Source organism: Corapipo altera, unplaced genomic scaffold (genome assembly GCF_003945725.1).
Source record: "Corapipo altera isolate COAL_440 unplaced genomic scaffold, ASM394572v1 22b, whole genome shotgun sequence".
Taxonomy (NCBI): Eukaryota; Metazoa; Chordata; class Aves; order Passeriformes; family Pipridae; genus Corapipo; species Corapipo altera.
The window spans coordinates 15833102-15858823 of NW_020884876.1; the positions used below are offsets into that span (position 1 = coordinate 15833102).

The window sequence follows — 25722 nt, forward strand, 5'->3', positions numbered from 1 at the left end:
CGGCGGCGGCGGCAGCGCGGCCGGTGCTGTCCGCGCGCGGCGGTGCTGAAGGGCGCGCGCCCCGCGCCGCCTCCCCGCGGCGCCTCGCGCCCTCCTCGCTGCTCCCCGCGCCCGCTCCGGCTGGGAAGCGCCGCGCTGGGAACTGCTGCTGCTGCGAGTTTCGCTCCGGACTGCTGGCTCCGTCTCTGGATCGCGGCGGGCCCGCTCTTGGCTTTGTTAAAGGAAGAAGTGTTCCTCTCTTTGCGATTTGCACGGGGACCCGGCGAGCTGGTTTTTCATTTTCTTTTTCTTTTTTTTTTTTCCCCCTTGCGGATTTTAGTCACTCTTGGACAAGGTAAGCAGCATTGCTAATACCTATCTATCTATCTATATTTCACATAAATGGGTGCCAGATGGGATGGAGGAGCTGGCAATTAAAGGCAGAGCAAAGTTGGAACCCTGTCGGCCCTTAGGTCGGTGTAGGGGTGCAGTTTTCTGTGAAAAGGGCTCCATGAACAAAAGATGAATATGAATGAGAAGTTAAGAGGCTTATTTTTATTGAAAACTGGCTCTTAGGCTGATGTTTGGATGTTTGAGAATATTTTTTTTTTAGAAATCTTGAATATTATAAAAATGCCTCAAAGGACGTTACAGAACCTTCTTTGTATAAACACCGGGTTTGGGGGACTAGACAAGCTTCGACTGATTCTGTCTGAGGGAGGAGGGGATATGTGAGGTCATTCTGGCAAGTAGAGAGTAAAGTAGGAATTAACGAGGATTTAAAAGAATAGCCCTATGTTGCTCTCTGTTCTTGTGCGTGCTTGTGTGTGTGTGTAACAGAAGGACGGTGATACCTTGTTACTTGACGAACAATTCAGCAGTGTAACACTGTGAACTTGTGAAACAGCACCTTTATGAAAAGGATCATCACCACCTCTACCTCCAAGACAGAGGTGTCTGCAAAAGTTGTGGGTTTTTTTCCTTTGATGTTGGCTGAACATCAGGCCTGCTTCCAGGCTGCAGCTAGGCGTAAATGCAAATCTCGTATTTAATAATACTGTATTATGTTGCATTTCTAGGACTGCTGTTGTTGGTAATTGAATAGAACTGAGAAACGTGGGCAGATGAAGTGTTCTTTCAACACTGTTTAACCTTTCACAAGCTTGGTAGGGAGCTCTGCTTCAGTAAGGAGTTTGCTGCTGCTTCTGTGAGAGTTGTCAGAGTTGTGCACATGCAGAGCTGAGTGCCACACAGGGATTTCTGCACAAGTGGAGCTGAGTGACATGCAAGGATTTCTGCACACAAAGAGCTGAGTACCACACAGGGATTTTTGTCTGAGATTAAGGCTGATTACAGAAGGAATAGGCTGCTGCCGGAAGCCAGTGCTACTGTGATGGTTGAACAGAACAAGCAGGCAAATGAGGTCCCCACCTTGTATTTTTTAGGATCATGTAGCACTTCATACTCTTTGGCTGTAATAAATTTTCTTGGGAGCTGGGACCTAAACCACAAGTGTTTCTCTGTGCAGTTGTCCTGCATAAGTGCTAGCAGTTGTAGTAACTGTGAGCATAAGGTAACTTTTGCTGATGAGATGAAGCTGATGAAAAGAGGCTGTTTCATAGTGTTGTAGCTTTTTTTTTTTTTTTCTGCTCCTGCATGATTTACTTAATGTTAAGGTGGGTTGTTTATACTCTAGCTGATGAAAAGCACACAGTAAAAAGATAACCATCGGGCAGCAGCACAGAGCTACTGATGAGTAAAATTGAAAGCAAGCAAATTAGGGGAAAGTTATTTAGGTTGCCAAGGCTTTCATTACATTTGGGTAGAATTAGGAAATATGTTTTACTGTTCTGTCCCTTTGCCCCTCCCCCTCTCTCTAATCACAAAATAACTATTTCTTTCCTCTCTCCACATTAGGGAAAGAAAGTTTATTACAGAGCACTTGAACTGCGTACAAACCTTCATTAATAGTCTACCCATAAGTTAGGACAGCCCTTATCATCTGTCATTGACATGAATATTAATTTGCTTTGAAATATTTTGATATAATTTTGAGTTATTCTTTTTAAGGTATGGAGATTCAGGATGCTTACTTTCTAAAGCAGACATTACAAAAATATTCTGAAAAAGTTATTTTGAACTATGTAGAGTAGACAGTAGAATAACTGAGGGGAACCTCCCCCCCAACAGAATAACCCCCAGCCCATTAATTATACGGCCGAACTTTTGATGTTTATACAGGGCCTGAACCTGCAAATCCTTGTTCACTTGAGTAGTCTTTATTCGTACATATAGTCCTGTTAACAGGAAAAAAGACTATCTCCATCATTACATAATTAAAAGTCATTGACCTTGTTCAGATCAGTCATTTTACCAGCATCAATCACATGATAAACTTTGATGCTAAGACATTAATCTTGTGCTTTTAAATTTATGTCTTATATCTGATTTTATTTTCTATGCAATGTTTTGCCTTCATTCGTATTAAGTTGCTTTACTTTGTAAATCATGTTTAAAAAAGGGAGATTTTAAATGGTATGTAGACTCAGAATGGAGCAAAATGGCACTGCTATTTTTCAACAAAATGGTGTTCTAAATATACATATACATCCAGTGTGGTCCATAGCCATTTTGGTCACTGGTTCTAATTAGAAAAAGTCTGTCTTCAGTAATAAACTTTCTTCAAGCATGTTTGTAAACTTGTAAGGATATGATTTGGTATAAAATGCAGTTCCAAGACCTTTATCATCACCACGCAACAGTTGAGAAAACCTCACATGTTAATGACTTGCCAAACAGCTCACTGCAGGACTAATGCAAAATCAGGGAAGAGTTTTGTTATAAAAACAGGATTCAAGGAATCTCCCTGTTTAAAGAGCTACTCTATAGACCCTGCTTGTGCTAAGCAACACACAAAGATGTGGGTGTGAGGGAACATACCTATAACTAATGAAAATATCAACACATGCACAACCTGTCATGGTTCCAAAACTTACTTTAAAAGTGGATCACTTGATTATTTGCTGGGTTATGGCCCTTGACAGCAAATGGTAATCAGCAAAAGCCCAAACACTGTGGTTGCTCAGTTGTAGGTGTGTTCTAGACTTACCTAACCATGTCAGTGTGTCATTCAGATTTGTTTGTGTGTGAGTTTATCCAGTAATCCTCAATATTTGTTTAAAAAAGCAAAGATATTCATTTTTAGAAGAAAAGAACTGTTACAATCACACAAATTATGTCTTTAATAAATACCAAACTTTTATTGTCCTTAGATAAATGCATGCTGTTCATGTGACTTTATATAACATTTTAGAAAATGTAAATTTTTTTGTCATTCTTCTGTGACTTTTAGAGACTAAAATAGTAATGAAAGCAAGGTTCTGCTCAGTTTTGTTAGTTATAAACCTAAGCATAATTTGGAACTCCAATAGGAATAATTCTGCCTTTTAATTAATCTGAACTTGGCTTTGATTTCTCAAAGGTAACAGGTCAAATGAAATTTAGGAAGTCAATTCTGAATATTTTTCTCCAATCTGGCAAATATTATGGGATAGTTCTGGATGTTAAATGTTGCAGGAGTAATTCTGGACATTAAATATTGCAGGAGTGAATCATTGGCTCAAGGGGAAGCAATGAATTAAATGCCACCCTTGACTTTGTTTTTCAGGCTTTCTAAGCAAAAGTGGGACAATAATCATTAATTATTCAGTGTAGCTTGGCCTATTATGGTACTTAATTTTAAAGTAAAATAATTTGATTAGCAAGTTTGTTTGTAAATCTGTTTAATCCCATTTTTCACTTCAAGCTTTTTTTTTTTTTCTTCTGAAGCATAGGGAATAGCTGTCAGCAAATGAAAAGATTGGAAACTTGTTTGCATAAGATATTATACATATTTAATACAGCATGCTTTTCCTTGCCTCTTGGTAAACAGAAAAGACAAAGAACATATTTATATTATTAGAAGAGCAGTAAGATGAAATTTTTCTCTGTAGTAAGGAGACATTGAGAAGGCTGTGGGTTGACTAAGAGTTGTAAATATTGCTGTGTCAAACTCCTTCTAACACCTCCAATATCAAGGATTACTAATGCCCAGGAAAAAATACTCAAGAGAAATCAAACCTACAGGCTCATTCTCTTTTCTGCTGTTTTACAAGATCTTTCTTTAGATTTTGGGTTACAAAGTCTTGTCTACTAGAAGGTAGGTTGTGTTCCTTTCCAGCAGTTGCATTTATTAACAGATGTGTCTTCATTCGGATGGACCAATGCAGATCAAGAATTTTCTGTACAATTACAGCAGCAGAACTACTTCAAAAATGTTCCCTTATTGCCAGTATCTCTATGCCATTGTTATTTCTGTTTGTACTGGCTAAATGTACTGGTCAAGGGAGGTTGCTGTGGTCTAGCCAGGTATGGGCCTTACCAAGTGGCTATGGGAATGACTTGAAAATACGTATTTGTTATCTATTTTTAGCTTTACTTGATAGCAGTGTTTATGCAGGTATTTACCCTTACTACCCTATTCAATTAATCACTCTTTTTTAGCATACTGTATGTGTAATTAATGGTGAATTATTTGGCTGCATTGCTGAGTTGTGCAAAACTTAAGAAAATAAGAAGTTCTAAAGAGTTAAAAGACAGGAGAGCTGGCAAAGCTCGCACTGACTGCTTGAAGTAGGTTGAAGTTCACAGCTTATTTGCATTTGAATTAACTGAGGTTGGTGTCCAACAGTGCTTTTCAGAGCAGATTTCAGAAAGACTTTTTTGTCTAATAAAGTTCTTGAAAATGTTAGATGGAAGATGAAGGATATTTAAAATACTTCTTTCTTTTCCTGACAGGGAGAGCTTTTTTCTCATTTTACTTCAAGTGAGGCTTATTGTAGTCTGAAATATTTTTACCACTGAATAGGCGGTCTTGTGGTAAAAAGCCACTATCATTTTTAGATCAGAATATTAAAAACTTTCTGGAAGTATTTTTAGTTCCTTCATAGAGAATTCCATAGTATCTACAGAAAGAAATAAAAGTCTGAAAACAGCTCATAACTTCAATCAGATAAAATGTTATTAATTACTAAAAATGTTCTTTTATTAAGTGATAGGAACTTCTAGATTATTACTTTACATACATTTGCTTCCATAAGGAAACAAAATGTTCTAGAGTCTTTCTGCATTGTAACTCTGAACTATACATATTTCCATTAATATAACAAAACTTTGTCTTCCTAAATAATATGTGAGTCATTATACTTCTAATCACATTTAAATAAATGAATGAGCAACGAAACAAAAACAAGCAGAAAATTTTTACATGATGGGTAATGGAAATAAACTTTGTTTTCAAAGAGCTTCAAAGTTCACCATTTCAAGTTCTGTTTTTTTAAAAATATATTTTCTTATGTAAACTTTACTTAAAACACCACCATAACTGATAATATATGTTACTTATGGGTTTTATTAAATTTTGTTGAACATAATTGCTAGGAAAGAAAAAAACCGCTTTCACATCATTCTGGTAGATCCATGGAAATCTTTATTCGTAATAAGTACAACTTTTGATTCTGTTACAGACTGAATATACTCCACCAATATTACAATTATATAAATAATTGAGGACTGTATTTGATGACACTCATGTCCTCTCAGTGATAACAAGAAACATGCAAGATTCAAACACATTTAGTATATAAACAGAAAAGACTCGTATTTACTTTCTGACTAGTATTTACTAACTTTAGTGTAATGGAAAGGTAATGCACATGAATGAATGACTGATTCACAAATGCCTATCTTTTAGAGTTGCAGAGTCCAAACTTTTATTAATACAGCAGCTAATAACCTGTCGTACCTAAGTAAAAGATGAGATGCACCATGTTGGTTTTGAAAATGCCTTTTGCATTTATCTTTTAAGAGAAGGAGAATTTTTTTGTCACATTTTGGAGAGGTTTTTGTCCCTTCTGCATTATCATTTCTAACAGAGTCTGTTTTTCCCTCCTAAGGGTCTGTTTTGAATCTTAAATTAACAAAAAGCAGAAGCTTTTAAAAGACATGAAGTTTGTACTGCATCTTGGTAACTATTCACTTTTTATGAAAGATTTGAGATTGTTGAACCTATAGAAAGAAATCTGAGTGAGATACCTTCGGTAAAGGCAGATTTTCTCAGTGTTTTCCAGGTATTAACTCAGGTCTGAGAAATGAATGCTCAGAAAACTGTCAGAAAGACAGTATCAGTGCAAGCTCTGATATTATCAAAGAAAGAATGGTTTGCATTGCAAGGGATCTTAAAGATCCTCTAGTTCCAAGCCCCTGCCATGGGAAGGGACACCTTCCACTAGACCAGGCTGCTTAAAGTCCATCCCATCTGGCCTTGAACACTTCCAGGGATGGAGTGCCCACAACTTCTCTGGGCAACCTGTTCCAGTACCTCACCACCCTCATAGTGAAGAATTTCCTCCTAATACACAAAATCTAAACCAGCCCTCTTTCAGTTTAAAGCCGTATACCCCTGTCCTATCACTGCATGTCCTTGTAAAAAGTACCTCTTCATCTTTCTTGTAGCCCGCCTTTAGGTACTAGAAGACTGCAGGCTGAACAACCCCAACTCTGAGTCTGGTGAGATGCTACATAGTAGAGGTGCTTCAGCCCTCTGATTACCTTGGCAGCCCTCCTCTTGACTCACTCCAACAGGGCCACATCCTTATGTTGGTGTCCTCAGAGCTAGATGTAGTACTCCAGGTGGGGTCTCACAAGAACAGAATGGAGGGCAAGAAGCACCTCCTTAGACCTTCTGTCCACAGTCCTTTTGATACAGCCCAGGATACCATTGTCTTTCTGGGCTGCGAGTGGATATCACTGGATCGTGTTGAACTTGTCAACCAACATCCCTAAGTCCTTCTCCCCCAGGTTGCTCTCAATATATTCTCCACCCAACCTATATTTGTACTTGAGATTGCCCTGACCCAGGTGCAGGACCTTGCACTTGGCCTTGTTGAACTTCAAGAGGTTCTCACAGGCCCACCTCTAAAGCCTGTCAAAGTCCCTCTGGATGGCATCCCTTCCCTTTGGTATGTTGGCTGCACCACGTGGCTTAGAGTCATTGGCAAACTTGCTGATGTTGTACTCGATCACTGACAAATATGTTAAATAGTACCAGTCCCAATACCAACCACTTAGGAACACCATTTGTCACTGCTCTCCACTTGGACATCAAGCCATTGACCACAACTCTGGGTATGACCATTCAGCCACTCCCTTATCCGCCAAGTGGTCCACACATCAAATCCATTTCTCTCTAGTTTAGATAAATAATTTAAATTAATGAAATGTAAATTAAATTTAGTTATTTATTAAATAGTAGCATCTTATTTTGACAGCAAGCCCTTCTTTTCTCTCCACTCTGTTTCAAGATGGAAACATAAGTTCAGCTCGTCATCTGTTTTTGCAGTGGGAAGGCCACAGAAAAAGAATGCTCTTCATGACAGTACATTTGGTTTGTCCTTGTAAAATGGAATTAAGTTGCACGGGTACTCCCTCTCCTCGCAACAGCCAAGGTTAGCCATAACCTCAGCTTCAGAGAGAAATCGATGTTTTTAATCTTGAGGGCTGATTTTTAAGTTGAAAAACAGTTCATCATATTGCTGTTCTTCCATATTATCAAGTACTTTGACAGAGGTAATTCTTATTTAAAATAAACTACAAGACACACAGCACCAGGTTAACATAGTTTGATGACTGATTATATTTTTCATTTATTTCCTAGGCCTTTTAAGGTGAATGAATCTTAGCTAGTATAGCGGAGAGTTAAAAATATTATTTTATAAATTTGTTGGTCCTCTAACATACATGTTATGCTCCTGTCTTTCACTAATACTACCTTTATATTCTTATGTAATTCAAAAACCCAGCAATAATTAGTGCTATGGTAGTATTTCAACACAAAGATTATATTTCTTTTTTAACTTTTATGATTTTTTGCTCAAGGCTGCCTTTGATAAACTGTAATATTCTGTAAAAAATTTTCTACACATTGATGCACATGGACTGATTTAGTTCTTTCCTTGAGACACTGAAAGAAAAAAACATAATTAACATCACTCCTGAGATTTAACTTTTGTATTATGCTAATTATTTTTTGAATTGGAGACAGTTTTTCAAGTGAATTTAAACTGTGTTGCTTAGCTGTAATTGCATTTTAGTCTACTGTCTAATAGTAGGCTGATTCTTTTATTTTATACTTGGAGAATTATTGTCAGAGAAATATTTCAAGAATCTGCATTTGGATGTTCTTGTTGCAGTCAGTGGGGTGGGGGGAGGTTAGCTGCACCTTCGGGATTTCGTTTGAAACATTACTGGAGTGCTTCAAGCATCAGATCTTAAAATTGGTGTCCCCAAAAGACCAAAAATCTAATATTTTAATATATTCATATCCTTTATATCTTTTCTGTGTAATAGTCATATTCATCTACTGCTCTAGGCTCTCGGTAATCTCTTTCACGTGTAAGTAAACTTTTAAAAGAGCTGCTATGCTTGTCTTTTTAAAAATATACATTATATACACATAAAACCTTAATAAATCTATACTGAAAATTTGATTTATATTTTGAAAGTCTCAGACATCAATATAAAAAAATAACAACTCCTGTTGTTATGATTTCTGAGATAGAAAAAACTCTCACATTAATAAAGAGATATAAATGAAAGTTTGTGGTATAATTTGCTGCTGTAATGATTTAGACTGCTTTTATTAATTTATGCACTGTATCTGACTCCTTCATGAACAATATGAAATATTATGACTAATAATTTTGTTTTTATCATTCTCTGCTTTCCTTTTAAGTGACAAAAAGTCCAATTTTAGTGAGTTATTCTTGTATTTTTGATAATCTGAGTACGCTCCTGGAGTTATCCTGAGTAAATGGTGGAAAAAGGCCTAAAGAGGTGATCATGAAGCTCTTAATGTTTAAAACAATAAGCAGAGAGTCTTGTACCTTTGCTCTTTTTTTCTTTTTTTTTTAAATGAAGAAACTGAACAGAAACTGAACTTCCATATATGCATGGAAATTCTCAGTAATGAAACAAAACAAAACACCCATCCTAAAACCTAGAATGCTGCTCTAGAATGGATGTTTACAATAGATAAAATAATAGACAATTGAGAGTCCCAATAGCCGAAATATCCCTATAGTATTATTTCTAGTGGGTGATGATAGCCTTATGGGAAAGTTATTCTAGAAAGAGATTGATGTAAGGCAAACAGTGGCTGCGTTTATCCTCCTGGGCATGTTTCTGATACCCCATTATGGTTTAAAAAAAACTCAAACCCAAACCAAAAAGCTGGGAGGGGCTATCTTGCCCAGCTTTGTAAATGGTTCTTTTGGAGTAGATTTTAAATATTCTCTGTCTAGATTTGTATCTCCCTTAAGCTTTCAGAGTAGCCAAAACTGGGGTAAAATGTAGACGTGAATCCAGGCTATCTTTCATGGATGATGTTCAAAGAAGTCAAGTAACTTTGGAAATAAGGAGGATACCTTTAATGGCACCTACTCTCTTTTCTCCCCAGTGTATATCGTGCATTAACATATTGGTCACTCAGAACTGTAGGGAACTTGGAGGCTGTAGTACCCTTGTGGACCATGAATAGGGAGCAGTACTCAAATTGGAGCTTGTTTTGTTTCCAAGTGTTCAATGTGGTAATTGCAGCCACTGGCTGCATTGTCAGTGCTAAGGGTTGGCAATCTTTTATTAATTGAAAAATTAGGGAATATGAGCAGTATGCACTGGTACCTGGGATATCCCTGCTCTTCCTTAAATTCATCCCCTTTTGCCTCATCTCCCACACCATGACACTAAGATAAACAGTGAACCTGATGCATCAGTTTGGTCCCTGCATGTACTACCTTTATCCATCTTTGACACTCTCCTTTTCTTCCTGCTGGAACTTTCTACTGATACAGGACAGAGTCCAAGGCCTTATTTTTGGAGGAGCCAGACAGAGAAGGTTTGACATGTGTTTACTATCAGCTGTGGTTTGAGGTGATCTGTGTGCTGTCTTACTCTGAAGGATAGAAATTGTTACCCCCTCTCTTCATTGAATGTGCAGATTCCTTCATTTAAGCAATTTTAAGTTTTAAGACATTGAAGATAGATGAGAAAGAAAGGTAGATTTTCCCCTCTATATCTAGGCAGGGTAATCGTGATTTTTCAATGTTGGTCAAATCTGCAAGACTGTAAATAGTTTTCAGATTCCATTACATGTTGCTGAACCAGATGAATTTTTTTTTTTTTTTTTGCATATATAACCTCCTGCAAAATAACTTTTGAAAACCTTTTCTCTGTTTTGATAGCTTTCTCTGTTTTGTGGCTTACAGAAAATATTATCTACTTAACAAGAAATGTTTGAAATGCTGAAGGGTAGGCATTCTCAGACCTTCAAAATACAGAGCAAGAGACATTTCAGTTCTAATAGCATAGGGATGCTTACGTGAATCAGCACTGAGGATGCATTCGTGCCGACAGTAACTGATTCATCAATAAAGAGTCTGTATGTAGCTGCAGCACTTGGACATTTGCCACCAGTCATCTGATCGGCATTTGACAGAGCAGTTTGAATGCAATGTTCAGCAATGTCTCCTGGCTCCTGTTCATGAGAGCACTTCACAGAGGTATCCTAGACAATCCCAGAACCTATGCGGTTAACTCAAAAATGGGGAATAGCGTCAAGGTGGGATGACAAAGGGAATACAGACTTACATTTCAGGGAGATGAGGTGGTTACTCTTGAGGCTGTAGCTTCAGAGAAAGATGGGATGTTCTTGCCTCTGCACACGGTTCATACCAGATGTGATATAGAGAGTCTGGTGGTGACATTTGAGCTCTAATTTCTTGCTAAAATATACTTTTTTTTTTTTTTTTTAAGAAGCTCCTTCTGGAGTTTCCTGGTACATTGATGATGAAAAGTTCATTTCAGTTAATTTTACATTAATATTTTTTCTGTATTTCTATTGTATAAGTAAAATTGAAGATATTTATCTTTTTGCCTTTCCAAAAATAACCAAAAAACACCAAATAAAGCATTTCAAAAATTGAAAAAAGGAAAATATGTACAACTTTTTTTTTAAGACAATAAATGAACACAAAAAATTTGTTTTGAATGTATGATACAGTGGTGATTGAGGAGAGACAAAATACTTTCCTTTCACATACTACCAGTTCATCACCACATACTGTCTGCTCCTTTCTTTATTTGTATTATCATCATTCCACTCTTCTTAGAAGTAACAGTTTTTTTAGCTAATGAATTATTGAAAAAAAATCTTATTTTACAATCCTATTTAGCTACAACCTAATCAGAACATTGTAGGTTTTCTGATTTGCTGTCAGCTTTCCAGTACGCAGTTGGGAGGTTTTTCTCTAGTAGATATATTAGAGCAATCTAAAAACATAAACAATAAAATCCAGTAAAATAGTATAACACAGTTAAAACATAGCAGGAAATGAAGTTTCTGATCCTATTGAACAGGATTGTGAGCATTACAATAAGAAAAATTGGTTTTTTAGAAATACCTATGCTAAATTTAAAGAAGGCTGCAGTTGTTCCATGGATAATTAGTATGTCCTATAATGATACACTAAATTTACTGTATATAATAGAATGTAAAAGACCAAGTCAGTTGTCGCAGTCAATTTTTTTTTTTATCAGGTATGATAAAAAAATGTTCTATAAAATCTCAGAACTGTATGTGTTTCCTTCTTACTATGCTCAGTCTATTAATTTTATTTGCATAAGGAGAGAAAGTCCTTCTTTTATTCACTTGGACTTTAATGTCCAAGCACATTGCACTGGGAACTCATGCCAGCTTTATGACTGACTGAACAAGTGTGATTTTCTGTATTGTGCTGAATTCAGGCTCATGAAGAAAGTTGACCTTTCTGGCAGTAAAGAAGAAAGTAAGTCAAGTCATCACAAAGCAGGAAAGAATAGAGGCGAAAAACTCCACAGAAGTTAAATTGAAAAAGAGAAAATACTTATAACTATTTTGGCTATTCAAGTATAGAACACTTTCCTCTATTTACATGTTCCTGTGAACTGTATGAATGGAGATAGGTTTTTGTTTCCATCCTTGTGAACGTTTTCACTAAATCCTATAAATAGGGTAAAATTCTCAACCCAACATATCACGTTGTTTTTTAGAGTTGTTTTCATGTTGTTAATTAGGTCAGGATTTCATCGGTAGTTAATTATATGTGGGCCCTAGGGGAGAGTACTGGAGGGCAAAAGTATTTTTGGTTCAATCCTGATAAGGACAAACTGCCCTCAGCTACAAATAGTCCTTGTTTATTTAAATAGCTGCAACATTCATCAGTCCTTTTGGTTAGTGATTGAACTGTGCTTCGATCCAATTATGCCAAAATCTGTATGCATCTTTATTCTCTGCAGTTTGATAATTTTATATTTCTTATCAGTGTTTGCACTGTTGTGTATATTCCTCTCTGTCATACCAGAGTGCGTCCTTCTGTGTTTGAGGAACTCATGGTTTCTTGCATGTCATAGGCTTTCCCATGTCACATTTCTCTCTGATATGCACTCTAGTTATCTTCCCAACCTTTGAAGGCTGCTGAAACACTGCTGCTCCCAGCTACCTTCTATCTTTACATTTTAATGGTTTAGGACTTAGTTTTCTTTTTTAGTAATTAATTTTGTTACTTCAAATCCAATTAGAGGTTAAAAACCCAAACCTGTCTATTCCAGTCTTTCCATTTTCATGGTAGTCTTGAGCAACAATTTCCAGGTGGGTTGAATTTAAGCCAGCTGAGTTATTGAAAGATGTCTTTCACTGGGTGAAAAAGATGGGATCTATGACTGTTGGCTAGAGCACTTCAGTGCAGTGAGTTTCAAAGATGTAAAGGGATAAAATCATAACATTAAACAGGACATTTAATAGGAAGAGATTATAATGGCTGTTTGAATTAATGACAGACATATGGTTTAGCATTCATTCAAGGAGTTCAAGAACACAGAGGTTTCAATGGTTTTGTTGGTAACTACTGTTTTACCGAATGCCAGAATTTCCTTGAATAACAAAAGGGAACATAATAAGAACCCTTGAGTAACATAAGGGTGCTAGATTAGCATATCATAGCAAATATGTAGAATTTCAGTTTTTAATTTAGCAGTTTACCTCTTTAAAAAAGAAGTTACATCTTAAGAGACCATTTTGCCTTTTCTAGGAGAACTGCTCAAAAATACACAACAATTTACTCTGGAAGTGTCAACAACTGTTGTTTCTTCATCCATTTAATTAATAGCAGCAGTATTTTATTTAAAAAGACAAAATTAAAAACTTGAAAACCAAAATATTTATCTTTTCTAGTGTGTGCAAGGTAAACAGTTGCACAATAGTATATTAGGTGTTAATTTACAAATTTTGTAAAACATTAATATTATTGAACTATTCACATGAGTTCTAAGCTGGCAAGTTTTCTGTTTCTGATTTCATAATATGAAGCAGTTGAATTCCCATCGGTTCAGATACTGCCATGATGGTAAACATTAATCCTCTAGGATATTAGGGAACCAGCTGTGACAAATTTGCTTAGTGAGGGAAGAAAGAGACCACCTTGCTAACAGTATAACTTTCACAAACTAGCACTTGCATATATCAATGATGTCAGCCACCCTGATGTTGATATTGAAGTCCTAGGAAAAAATTAGATCAATAAATGCAACACAGATCCATTAAAAATATTCCTCTGAGATGTGTGAAATATAGTACCTTCATTTTGTTCTTCTTTCTTTAATATTAAAGAAATTAAGAGACCATGTGAAGAACATGCTAAGAAAGGTTTAAAATTTTCATTTCTCATTTTATTATAAATAATTGAAACTTGGGTCACAAACAATAAGACATCCGTGAGTCATCCTTTAAATAAATAAATAAGTAATATACAGAAAATGGTAAGATTAAATTAGAGCATGAAGTTAGCAGCAAAGATTTCACATAATAAGTGTCCTCGCTGCATCTGTGTTTTAGGTGTTTTGACCTTTCACAAATACCGCTGCCACACTCAGGCCGCTTGTGTACAGGCTCATGTGAGCCCCTGTAAACCTCCAGGGCCAATTCCAAAGAAACTCTTCTACAAAAGCCCTGGACAAATGAATCCTGCTTACATCACCCCCACAGACACTTTGCTGCCTTGGCTTCTGCTGTTACCCACCAGCACCTGGCAGTGCAAGTGGTGTGAGGGCAGAGAGAGAGAGTAACAGTGAAAGGCAGGGAAACCCAGCCCTTGTCCTGGCTGCTTACCACGAGGTGCCTTGAGGTACTTGCCTTGGAGGCACCTGACGTGTTTGTAATGTCAACACAAAGACCAAGTGCAGTAATATAGGACCAAGAGTGCAAGGGTCTGCACTCCACCTGCTGCTTGTGCAGTATGATGGTTTTGCAGTTTAAATTAGAAAAGAAGTGAGGGAGAGATGGGCAGCAACCAGCATAGGCAGGATTCGTCTGACATGACAAGTCCTTTTCATGAGATTTTTTTTAACAAGTATATTACTGCATGTGTGTTCCAGCACATGTGCTGTCAGCAGCATTGCTGGCTGTTCCAAAATGACTGTACCAGCCTCTTTTCGTGGGTGAAGGATGAAGAGCATGTGCCTGCGCAGTCAATGGCTGTAGCCACATAAAGTCGCAGCTGAGAGACAGAACAGATTGATACACAGATGCACGAATTGTTGGCTGCCGTGGCAGAGCTGCACTTTGCTGTTGCAAGCCCTGAGCCTTCTGTATGCAGTTAAGGTGACCTAACAACTCTAGTTCAGAGCGTGGCTGCCACTTCTGGAGGAGAACTGGAGGGTGACAGCATGAGGTATGCAGTGCGCAAGAGCTGTCAGCAAGTCCTGGGGGCGAGAGCTGCCGTCACAACATTGTAATCTGCTTTCCATATAGCACTTTGACAAGGACAAACTTTGCTTGATATGGGTTATAGCTGCATTCATAGAGAGACTATGATACTGTCTCTAGTATGATATCTGTCATAAGTTTTTTGATGACACAGGCTGTATGAAGATATGGGGCACTAGGGTACAGTAGAGGCAGGCTAATGGGAAAAGACATGCTTTTAGCTAAAACTTCTACTCGTTCGAAGTCAATGCAATATAATAATCTCTGTTTAGTCAAAAAAATGCTTTGTTTGCAGATGCCTTTCTGCCATGGAACCATAAGAGTAGATAAAAGCATCTTAAGAAATGGTAGCAGTGTATTCTTTCCTGGATGGTTGTTTGCATCCATCGTTATATGCAATGAAATCCTCAAAGTCAAGGGCAATGAAGCATGGTTAATATTTATTACTGTAGCTCTATTATAAACCTATTAATAACATTGAATATGGTGACAGAGCTCATGGTCTTTTTCTGATCTACACAAAATAGACAATTAATTTTATGCTTTTTTTTTTAATTGATATTAGTAGTATGTAAAAGATAGAGACTGACATGTCCTGAGAGTATACAGTACTGCTCCTTGATGTGTTAAAAGTGACCTCTTAAATAATGCCAGGTTAATATCTGACATGTCTTCTCTTTTAAAGGTAGGAAGAATGCAGTGATCAAACAAGTATTTAAGATTTAATTTATTATACTTTGTAGAGACATTGAGTTGATCAAATAAGTTTATTGGGGTGGAAGAGTTATATCTTCAAATGAATTATATTTCTGTTCTTGATGCCAAATATCCTGCCTAGTCACAGAGTATAATAGCTGAGAAATTTTGGAAAAAAAAATTTCAACAATGGGAAATTTATTAATTTTAAATATGATACATTTTAAAGTAGGACATTCTCATAATTGGTACGTATTTTCACTCTTCATATAAAGTCTGGCTAAGCCAGCTTATATTAATTAGATTTTTTAAATACACTATGAAAATATACATTATCACATTTGGAACTGGTTGCGTATAATATGATATTTTTTCAATCTTTTCTGTGAAGATTACAGCATGGGGACATGTAACATAATGCTTAGTTGGTATTTGCTAAACTCTCATAGTAACAACCTCTATCCTAGTCCAACAAATTTACATTATCAATGAACTGCTTAGAAGATTAGAAATCATACTAACTTTGAGAAGCAATACTCACTATGGTGTTGTGAAATATATTAATCATTATTAGATATTTATAAGTAAGGTGTCAGAACTGGGATTTAGGTTGTTTTTCACAAAATATTGAACTTGCAAGTGTGAAAAGCATTAGCAGGAGAGAAAAGGGAGATACAGGTTTGCATTGCATTTTCTCAAGAATTAAAAGAAATTGTCTCCAACTCAGGGGTGAGTAGTTGATCATCAGGGATAATGGTGGGAATTCAGTTAATTTCTCATGTAGTTTTCTTTGTTTAAAAGAAAAAATGGCTGAAAAATATTTGAGGGTTCCAGTTCCCTTGGCTAAAGGAGGTGAGTGAGATGCCCTCAGGTATTCCTTCTGTCAATTCAGAAGGTATAATTCTCCCAGCAATACTCCTCACCCAAGGTTTTTAAGGAACAAACTTGTCACAGAATAAAAGAATCCTCTCATAGATAATAACTTACCAAAAAGTTTTAGAAGTAACTGAAGTGGAATGAAGTCAATAGTGAGAAAACTGCAGAGTGCATCAGATTCATGAATGCTCTGGAAATGTGCTAAAAAGTGAGATGACAGATCCTTCTGAAAATCAGAAAGAAAAATCAAAATTTGGTGCCGAAGAACTTACTGGGCAATGAGAAGTAAAGCATAACCATTATCTGTCCCACATCCGCCACTCTGACGCCTCAGGTTTTAAGGCAAATCTGGGACTGACTAAGAACAACACAAAAGACTCCTACAACATAGATCAGTTTAATTCTAAAATAGCACATTAAGGTAATTGTTAGTAAGAGAATTAATGCACATGAGGAAAGAAACACAGCATCCTAAATATTTGCATGCAGTGAGGGGAAAAAAAACCCCCATACCCTAATTATTTACATGCACTGAGTCGCTGTAAATTAGATGTTTACGGAAGATATGGAGTTATTGCTAGTAGTTGTTTAGGAAAGTCAGTTCAGTGTTTATTGGCAGATAAATCATATAGAATAAAAGATGTACTGGAATTTTTTTTTTTCTCTCTTCATTTTAACCTATAGGCTGTATTATAAATGAGGAATGTGCAGAGAAAGAAACAGGAAAACAGGGAAATGCAGAGGTACAGGTTGGTATCTGTTTAAAGAGAGTATAAACCAAATAAATTCAGCAGATTTCTAAACATGGTTATATAAATATAAAGAAGCAACACTCTATACACCCACATGATGTTATGAAAATAAAAATATACATTTGAAAATGAAGAAGACAAACTTAAGGAGCTAAGTCCCCATCAGTGGATATCAGACAAATTGGTTAGCTGCAGTTTCTAGCTCAGGCAGTAAATGGACTCGAGGGAATATACTATGTTATCCCTGCCTCTTTACTTCTTTTAAGCAACTACCATTGACCACCAATTTAATATTAAGTAGTTATTAAACAATATTTGCCTTTATTTACAGTATCACATCAGTGCTTAGTGCAAATAAAGAACTGAAGCAACATTTATGGAAACAACACTTTGATTTATACATGTTTAATGACAGAGCCTGGTGAAGATGGGAAAAAGTAAAATAAACATTTTAAACACTACAGTGGTGAAAATATGGGGTGGAATTACTTCTTACTTCTGTAAAGCCTTAGAAATAACTTAAATAATTTCAGAATTGAGTAGAAAACAGCAGAATATTCATAATTATATTAATCAGCACATAATTTATTATCTTGTCTTGTCCTGAAATCCTTACAGGTATGTAGGAGATATATTGTAATAAGTAGAGCTTATATTTTGTTAAGCATGTTGCATGAACAATCACTGGAAAAAATAGTAAAGGTCAGACTGCCTGACAGTGTGATTTCACAACTGTCATAGCAAAACCAAACTCATTACACTGCATTCAGGGTGATGCCTCAGCAACGTCACAAACTCACAAAGAAAACTATCTTTTCAATAGCATTTCACTGAAATTGTCAAACATAATTGAATAACACTTATTTCTTGGAACATTTCTTTCAAAGCTGATCTCTCCATGGTCTTTTCTGGCTGTGCATTTGCCTAATTCAGATCCTAAATTTCAGTCTGTGCCAAGTTCCCTGAGAGAGGAAAAGTGAGATTAATGCCTTATTCATCTTTGATTAAGCCCCCACCCCTTCCAAAGTTCTCTGTAACATATATACTGTCTGGGACATCGAAGTAGAACTCTTTCTTCCACTTTTCCAAGCAGTGATAGCAGAAAAATACAAAAAACCTAAGTTGCTTATACTCAAGAGCTCTATATTTCAAAATATTTATTAAAATCTGTATTAATATTGCTTAAAATCTTTTATTTTCAGCGTTTTCCTGTGAAACATAGTTTTGATTCTAACATTTAATTACATTAATCATTTGTTTGACCCTGAAATTCCTTAAGCCCACTTATCTCCAATTCTAGTGAAAAATACACTACTTAATATATCCTGTGAACTTAATAAAAGCATACTAAGTAACTGTAGTCTTTTATATATTCAAGTTTAATGATGTGGAAAGTTTGACAACTTGAAACTCAGTATGTCCTCCATGATTTGAAACAAACTAAAAAAAAAGTGAAGATAAAAGTAGTCATATAATAAAAAAATAAAAGCAACTGCTTTACAAATATATAATTAATGGAGTTGTAAATACAGAAGAATGTTATCTAAACACTGAAACATTAAATTCTGCCAGATTACAATTAACGAGTGAACAAGGTCTAGATCATATTGCAAAACTGAACTCAGAAATATGTCATTTTGCCCTAGAATGCATAGGAGAAGCATCCTTCAAAGACAAAATTTCTGATCCATTGATAATATAACATTAAAAAGAAAGTACAGAAATCCCTTAGTTATCATTTGCACTGTACCTCCAAGAAGAAAAAAGAAGGAAGTAATTTTAGGTAACATGAGTATATAGACTTGATAACTTATTTCCTTCTGTTCACCTAGGTGCAGCAACAAAATCTGCAGTTGTAGTAAAACTTTGAAAAGTAATTTTTATTCCTGCTCTTTAGTTCAACTCTTTAACTATGTAAACCTTTAAGAACAGATAATAATTTTTCTTAAAATGAAGATGTAATACTGTTTTAAGGAGAACTGTGGTTTTGGTACTAGTTTTAAAAGATGTGCAATAAATTCAATTTATGATACTTGGAAAAAAAGTAGATTTTTTATTTCTAAAAAGGCAAATAATAACTGAAGACATCCTGCATACTTTGGGGATTTTAGGTGGCATCTGTCCAAAAAACTGACTTTTTAAATTTATGTTGGAAGTGTTCATCCAAGTCACAGCAATAAAATCAGAAACTAAGCATGTAATAATTTTTTCTTCTTCTGTGCAAGTGCAAAGAATAAGTCTTTCAAGGTCAAACAATTTTCAAGACTATAAGGACCCTATTCTTTTATACCACGAGGCTAAAATATGTACAGTATAGATGGGAGGGTGATGGAATGTGGCTGCCCTCACCATCTTCTGTGAAATGACTGTTCTCCAACCAAATTTTCATTGTACGGAGAGATATTCCACAAGTGCATAAAGGGGACAAAACTTCAACTGTGCATAGCTAGTTTTAGTGTGCACAAGTGTTAAACTAATCTAATTCTGACCTTGAAAGTCAGAAATAAAGTATTTTCAAAGTTTTTTTTTTAAACAAAAATAAAGGTATGTTTTCTTTGAGATAAAAAGTCAAGATTCTGATCTTTCTTATTTCATTTTAATTTTTTTTTTCATTAATGGAATTATTGTTCCAATAACAACCATACTGAGAACTAACACAGAAACAGTGAAGGAAAATGCCATACCACAATGTACTTGAAACCTCAGAGTTCTGTAATAAGCCTTTTTGTGTTTCAAGTCGGTAAGCTTATTGTAATAATCCCATAGTAAAGGTCCACTGGAACATCTGATTAGCAGTTCTGTTTAGGTGGAAGTATGAGGGGAACCCAAGAAAACATATTCAGTGTGTCATTTCCTATCTTCACTATAATATGCAGTTATTGAACAGGTGTAAAAGAACAAGCCTCAAGGTATTTATGTAAAATACCTCTCTGTAATAGAGCTTGTTTTCTGTGTTTCGAATTATTCTTTGCTTAATATATTCTGTTAGCTCTCTTAGGAGAGAAACTTCTACTATGTATATTAGAAAAGCTGGAGCACCAAAAAAAGGGAATTGAAGTGGAAACTGTTGGAATAAGCAATAATAAATGAGAAGAAATGTTAAGTTTGATTACTAGGGAGACCCAAATGAGATGGGGTTTGGTGGAACAAAAGGTAAGTGATGTCAAGGTAGCATGGTGTACAAATGTCAAGCTTCGGTTTGAGTTACAAGTGAGAAAGCAAGGCAGGCTGGTAAAAAATTGGCTGCAATGAGAATGAAACAGACAGCAACCTTTAAGAGGTTTCACCAAGTTGGGAGTAATAGTCCCCAGAGAAGTGTAGCAAACTAATGTAGGATTGTGTTACTGAGGCTGTGAATAGAGTAAGACTAGAGTCCATTTTCTACCTTTAATATCTCCATAGGAACTAATTCTATGCAGTCTCTGTCTTCAGAGGCAGAGACCTACTGTGAAAACTGCTGCTATATGAAGAATGATAGGAATCAAATCCACAGTGTGTGTAACAGTATTGCCAGGAGCATGACTGTAAATGATACAGGATAATAAGTGATCCCCAATTTGTTCACATTTTATGCTCAGCTGATTTTCCATAGAAAAGAAAAATGTCAGTCAAGACTTTAACATTCTGTACACACTCTGTGCTCCTAGGGCACACTTAGGATGTTTTGTACTTATTCTTGTATATCTTTATGTTTATTAGAGACTTCTATGTTGGTGGGATAAGTGAACTAAAAGCAAAGTAGAAAGGGGAAAAAAACCAAACCATTCATGTGTAAGTCAGCTTGCATGAAAGTTTTAATCTCTGTCCCATATTGCATGTTTAAATAATATAGACTCAGCAGACTGACTTGGAAGTGTCTTGAAGTGATTAGAATCAGTTTGCTGATAGTTTCAACACAAATGCTGAATATCAGTAATATATATTGCATATTTCTAATATATTCTGAAACAGCTTATGAAATGCACATTTATAAGTCCGTTGGGAACCACATAAAGAAACTCTCATGACATATGTATCTATAAATGTGTATGATTGTTTTAGGCCTTTAAGGATATGAACAGTGCATTGTGAAAGACTACATTTAAAAGAAAAAGTTGATTGATGATCATTTTTTTTCCTTCATCTGAGAAAATGTTTTGCATTTTTCACCACTGCTTTTCTAGTGTGTTCCGTTTTTTTCTGTGGCTTTTCCTGGTTATTTCCTCAGTGACTTTCTCATATGATAAGAAAACACTCCGTTCAGCACAACCAAATTGATATTGTCATCCCAACTACTACTATTTTTTCTCTTTGCTGTTGTGTCAGATGGATTGTCTCATATCTACAATATTTATTCAAGTCCGCAAATGGAATATCAGTATTGTAAACTTTTATTACATGGCTCATGCCAAAGTAATATGACATCACTGAACTCTTACATTTTATTTTGACAGAAACAGACCTGTAAAGATGTTTATGTGGTGGTCCACTGTCTTACTTCTTGGATGCATTTTGCTGGGAGCAGAAGGGTGGCCAGTCAAGGAAGGATACGACTTTAGGCTCTATCAGCCCCTAGTAAGATTACGCCACAAGGTATGGATTATTCTCTAACACTTCTTGCTTTTCTTCCATGGTCAAGGGATAGATTACACTCCAGCCTTATCTTGTTTGTGTTTTTTGGAGTAATTTTCAGAAATTAACTTTTACAATAACAACACCTGCAAAAATATATACTTGATTTAACAAGTAAACGAGAAAACAAGGTGTTTTGACTTGAAAGCCCAGAAAACTTTCAAAGAGGGTGACCTAAGATCTGTTTTAGTTTCACAAACTAGAGATTATGTGTATCAACATCAACTCAGAGAGAGAGATTCAGGAGAGGCTGTCTCAAAGCAACTGTCAGCATCTGCTTAAGGCAATGACTTGTCCCAGTCCTCACTGAATTTCAGACCAAGCAGCAAACAAGGGAACTGCCCATCAAAGAAGCATGGAAGGAAGAAGGCTGTAATATTTCCATGGGCTGCCTAGAACTAGCATAGAGCTGATCAACTTAATTCTTCTTGGTACAGTAGTAGTCATGGGAGCAACATCTGAGGAGCCTTAGGGCCTACTGTCAGGCCAACAAAGACCCTAAAAAAACTTCACCCTTCTGAATATGTGTGCTTCAACTATAAAAAGTCTGAGTTATAGCCAGAAACCCTAAATGTTAGTTTTGGTTAATGTTTCAAGATCTGGCTAGTTTTATTTCTCAATACTTTTTATAAAACATGAAAAATAATTATTGTTAGTCCTCAGTTTGAAAAAAAGACCCAGTATTGTGTGATTCTATCTCAGTGTATAAGGGAGAGGAACTGATAACTGAGTTCTCAAACATGTAAAATATTTGTCTATTCACTGACTATTGTATACTACGTAGATTAAATATAAAATTTTTCTAACAGATGGAAGATAAAATATTAAAATTTAGATTTTATTATACAGTTATGTATATGGGCTATAATGAGCATAATTTCTGAGATTTAGATGCTCTCTGACCTTAATGAATGTATGTGGCCTAATAATATGTTGGTTTTTCTTAATAATACTTCTAATCCACTGATAATATTCGTATAATACTTAGACTAGGTTGTCATAAACATTTCAAGTTTAATATTGGGAGGGATCACACATACAAGTATGTAAACAACATAAAGAAAAAGAATATTGAAAACTTGATATAAAATTTATTTTGAAAAGCAAAGAAGATATGGTGGGTTTTTTTCTAGGCAATATATCTAAATGAAAAAAATGGTTTAGCATATAGTTAAGATTTTGGTATTAGGGATATGTGTTAGTACAAAACAGCTAGGAATGCAAAACTTTTCTAAAGTGAATTTTTAAAAATAACTTTGGCACAGATATGCATATTGAAAACATGTAAATAATATGGTAAAGAAGACTTTCTGCTTCAATCAAGCACTTAATAAATCAAGTGCTTAGATTAAATTATGCAAGTAGAATTCTTACTACAAACAGATGATAATGAATATCAGCAGAGTCATATTTGCTTTGATCAAACAATATGTATGCAAGTTTATATGTGTGAAGATTAAAAATAAAAAAAAGAGTAATCACTCTTGCTCTGATAAAGGGGAATTTATCTGACTTGGATGATAGTCCAACCAGAGCAACTCCAAATGTCAACCTACAGGGAAAACCAATCCTGTTGGTACTTCGGTATTATCTTAAAATAATAATTGTGTTCATGGTGAGAATAGGCATTCATATCACAAAGCTTTTGTTGTTTTAAAAGGGATTATGAGCAAATTCAGCTTCTCATGCATGGAAATTACAAGTAGGCATTTAGTCTCTATATATGATAATCTGAATGCATAAGAAAAGTGTTCATAAGGAAAAAACTTTATAAATAGGGAAAATCTCTCTGTACAGGAAGACGTTATTTTACTATGAGGGTGACTGAGCATTGGAACAGATTGCTCAGTAAGCTTGTCAAATTTTCATCCCTGTAGATAGTTAAAAACTGTCTGGACATGGTCTGAGGCAACCTGTTGTAGGTGACCATGCTTGAGCAGGGAGGTTGGACAAGGTGACCTCCAGAGGTTCTTTACAACCTCAAACATTCTTTGATTCGGTGTTTCATTATAATATACAGTTAATAATCACATATAATAAAATATAATTAGATTTTTTTTATCAATTTATGTAGTCAGCCTAATAATTAGGGATTTTACTGATGAAACCTCAAAAGATTAAAAGAGATTTTTAGATCTTTGACAAAAGATTAAAAAAAAAGTTTTTACAAAATCTTTTAAAAGATATTTACAAAATTTTTTTAGAAAATATGTCATCATAGTGAACAAGATACAATATTCCTTAATCCACTGCTTTAATTCATTGATATTAAATATATGATGAATTAAATTGGAGAGGTTTTCATTTTTTAATATCAGTTTTGATTTCAAATATCAAATTTTTAGCTCAGCTTTGGTTTCCAAGTTGTTCAAAACCTCTTGAAATAATTGTACTTAGGAAATCATTGATATTATCTATCTTTGTTCTGTCCCTTAGCTTCCCCCCTCAACTTCCAAAAACCTTCTACGTCTTCAATAGCTAGTTAAGCCTTCTCTATTGAATGATTTTTATCATTTACCTGCAACAAATAATCCATCTTTCATAACTTGAGATGGTTGACAAGTTCAATGTGTTTCAGAGGACTAGTACAGACAATTTAGCTCAGTTGGTTAGAGCATGGTGCTAATAACACAAGGTTGTGGGTTTGAACTCTGTAGATGTGCCACACACTTAAAAGTTTGACTTGATGATCTTTGTGGGTCCCTTCCAACTCAGAATATTCTGTGAATTTGTACATATCAGGTTTTATTAACTGCTTTATGCATCCTTCCTCGACATCTGCAGTCCACTGTTCTCATACAAAACTATTTAGCCTATAGCTTTTATTTAATTTTCAGACCCAAGTGGTTGTTTGGTAAGTTTGTGTTGGGATGTGATTCAGATATTTGTGGTTCATAGCATCCTGATTTGCAGAGAAAAACAAGACATGCAGGTAGATCACTAAAAGGCTCAGTACATTTTGCCAGGTAAGACACCTGGCTTTTTAGGGAACTCTGAAAAATTAACTAAAGATCCAATTTAGAGATTAGAAAACCTTCCAGTTAAGGAAGTGTCTTTATGACTATTTGGGTTTCTGTGTGTACCTATGATGCATTCAGAAAGGGACTATGAACATACATTTTTCCTGTAACAGAATATTGAGTTATATCATTATCCTCCTCTACAGATGGCATCATGTGTGTTCCTGGTTTCAATAGATTTTTGGAGTGTTTTTTAAGTTATTTATAATAAATTAAACATGAGGACAGATACTTGAACAATTACATGATGATATCTCATGCTGTTTTAAATACAATAGAATATATAGCTGAATTATTTCTTATAGCACAGTTGTACAGAACTCATATTCTTCTTCAGCGGTGGAAATAACTAGGAAAATTGGTATTATTGATAGAAATATTCAGTACTGCAATGTGTGATAGCCTGCATCCAGTTCTTCCCTTAGAAAATAACTGTGCTGCCTTTAAGACACCAGCATTTTTATTGATAATTGAAAGCACTATTTTTCAGTCTTCAACATTACTTTTTTTTTTTTGTAAAAACTGTGTAGAAAATTATAATGGAATATGCTTTAAGTATCCTGATTTCTGAGTGTGGACTACACTGTTTCCTTGGCTAATGTCAGAGCAGTCTGGTGCTACATGAAATATACATGTTTTGACACTAACCAAAAATTGGATCTAGTTCTGTGGATATTGCTGATTTCCCAACTTTACTCTTCATATCCTTTAATTATGCAACCGTTTCTTAATGTGTAGAAATGTATTTTTTTTGTGATTAACTTGATCTGTAGGAATCATAGATTATTCTTCCTCAGACTTTTTAATTTATCATATGCTGCATTAATGAAAAGGTTTTCTAATTTTATTATACATTAGTTGGAACTGCTCTAGCATTACAGTGGAATTTTTAATA

The 25722-nt window shown here is 35.4% G+C and overlaps 1 protein-coding gene across 5 annotated transcripts in view; it reads left to right on the forward strand.

The window, feature by feature from the left end:
- The first annotated feature begins 96 nt into the window (after positions 1 to 96).
- FSTL5 (follistatin like 5) overlaps positions 97 to 25722 on the forward strand; it is a 283323-nt gene continuing 257697 nt past the window's right edge. For 4 of the 5 annotated variants that reach the window (XM_027636127.1, XM_027636130.1, XM_027636128.1 and 1 more), the window contains exons 1-2: positions 14724 to 14837; positions 21630 to 21768. In XM_027636127.1, the coding sequence (XP_027491928.1) occupies positions 14833 to 14837; positions 21630 to 21768 (144 nt within the window). In that variant the 5' untranslated portion in view covers positions 14724 to 14832. Of the gene's footprint in view, positions 335 to 14723; positions 14838 to 21629; positions 21769 to 25722 lie in introns of those variants that run through there. The other variant, XM_027636132.1, reaches the window with a different exon arrangement.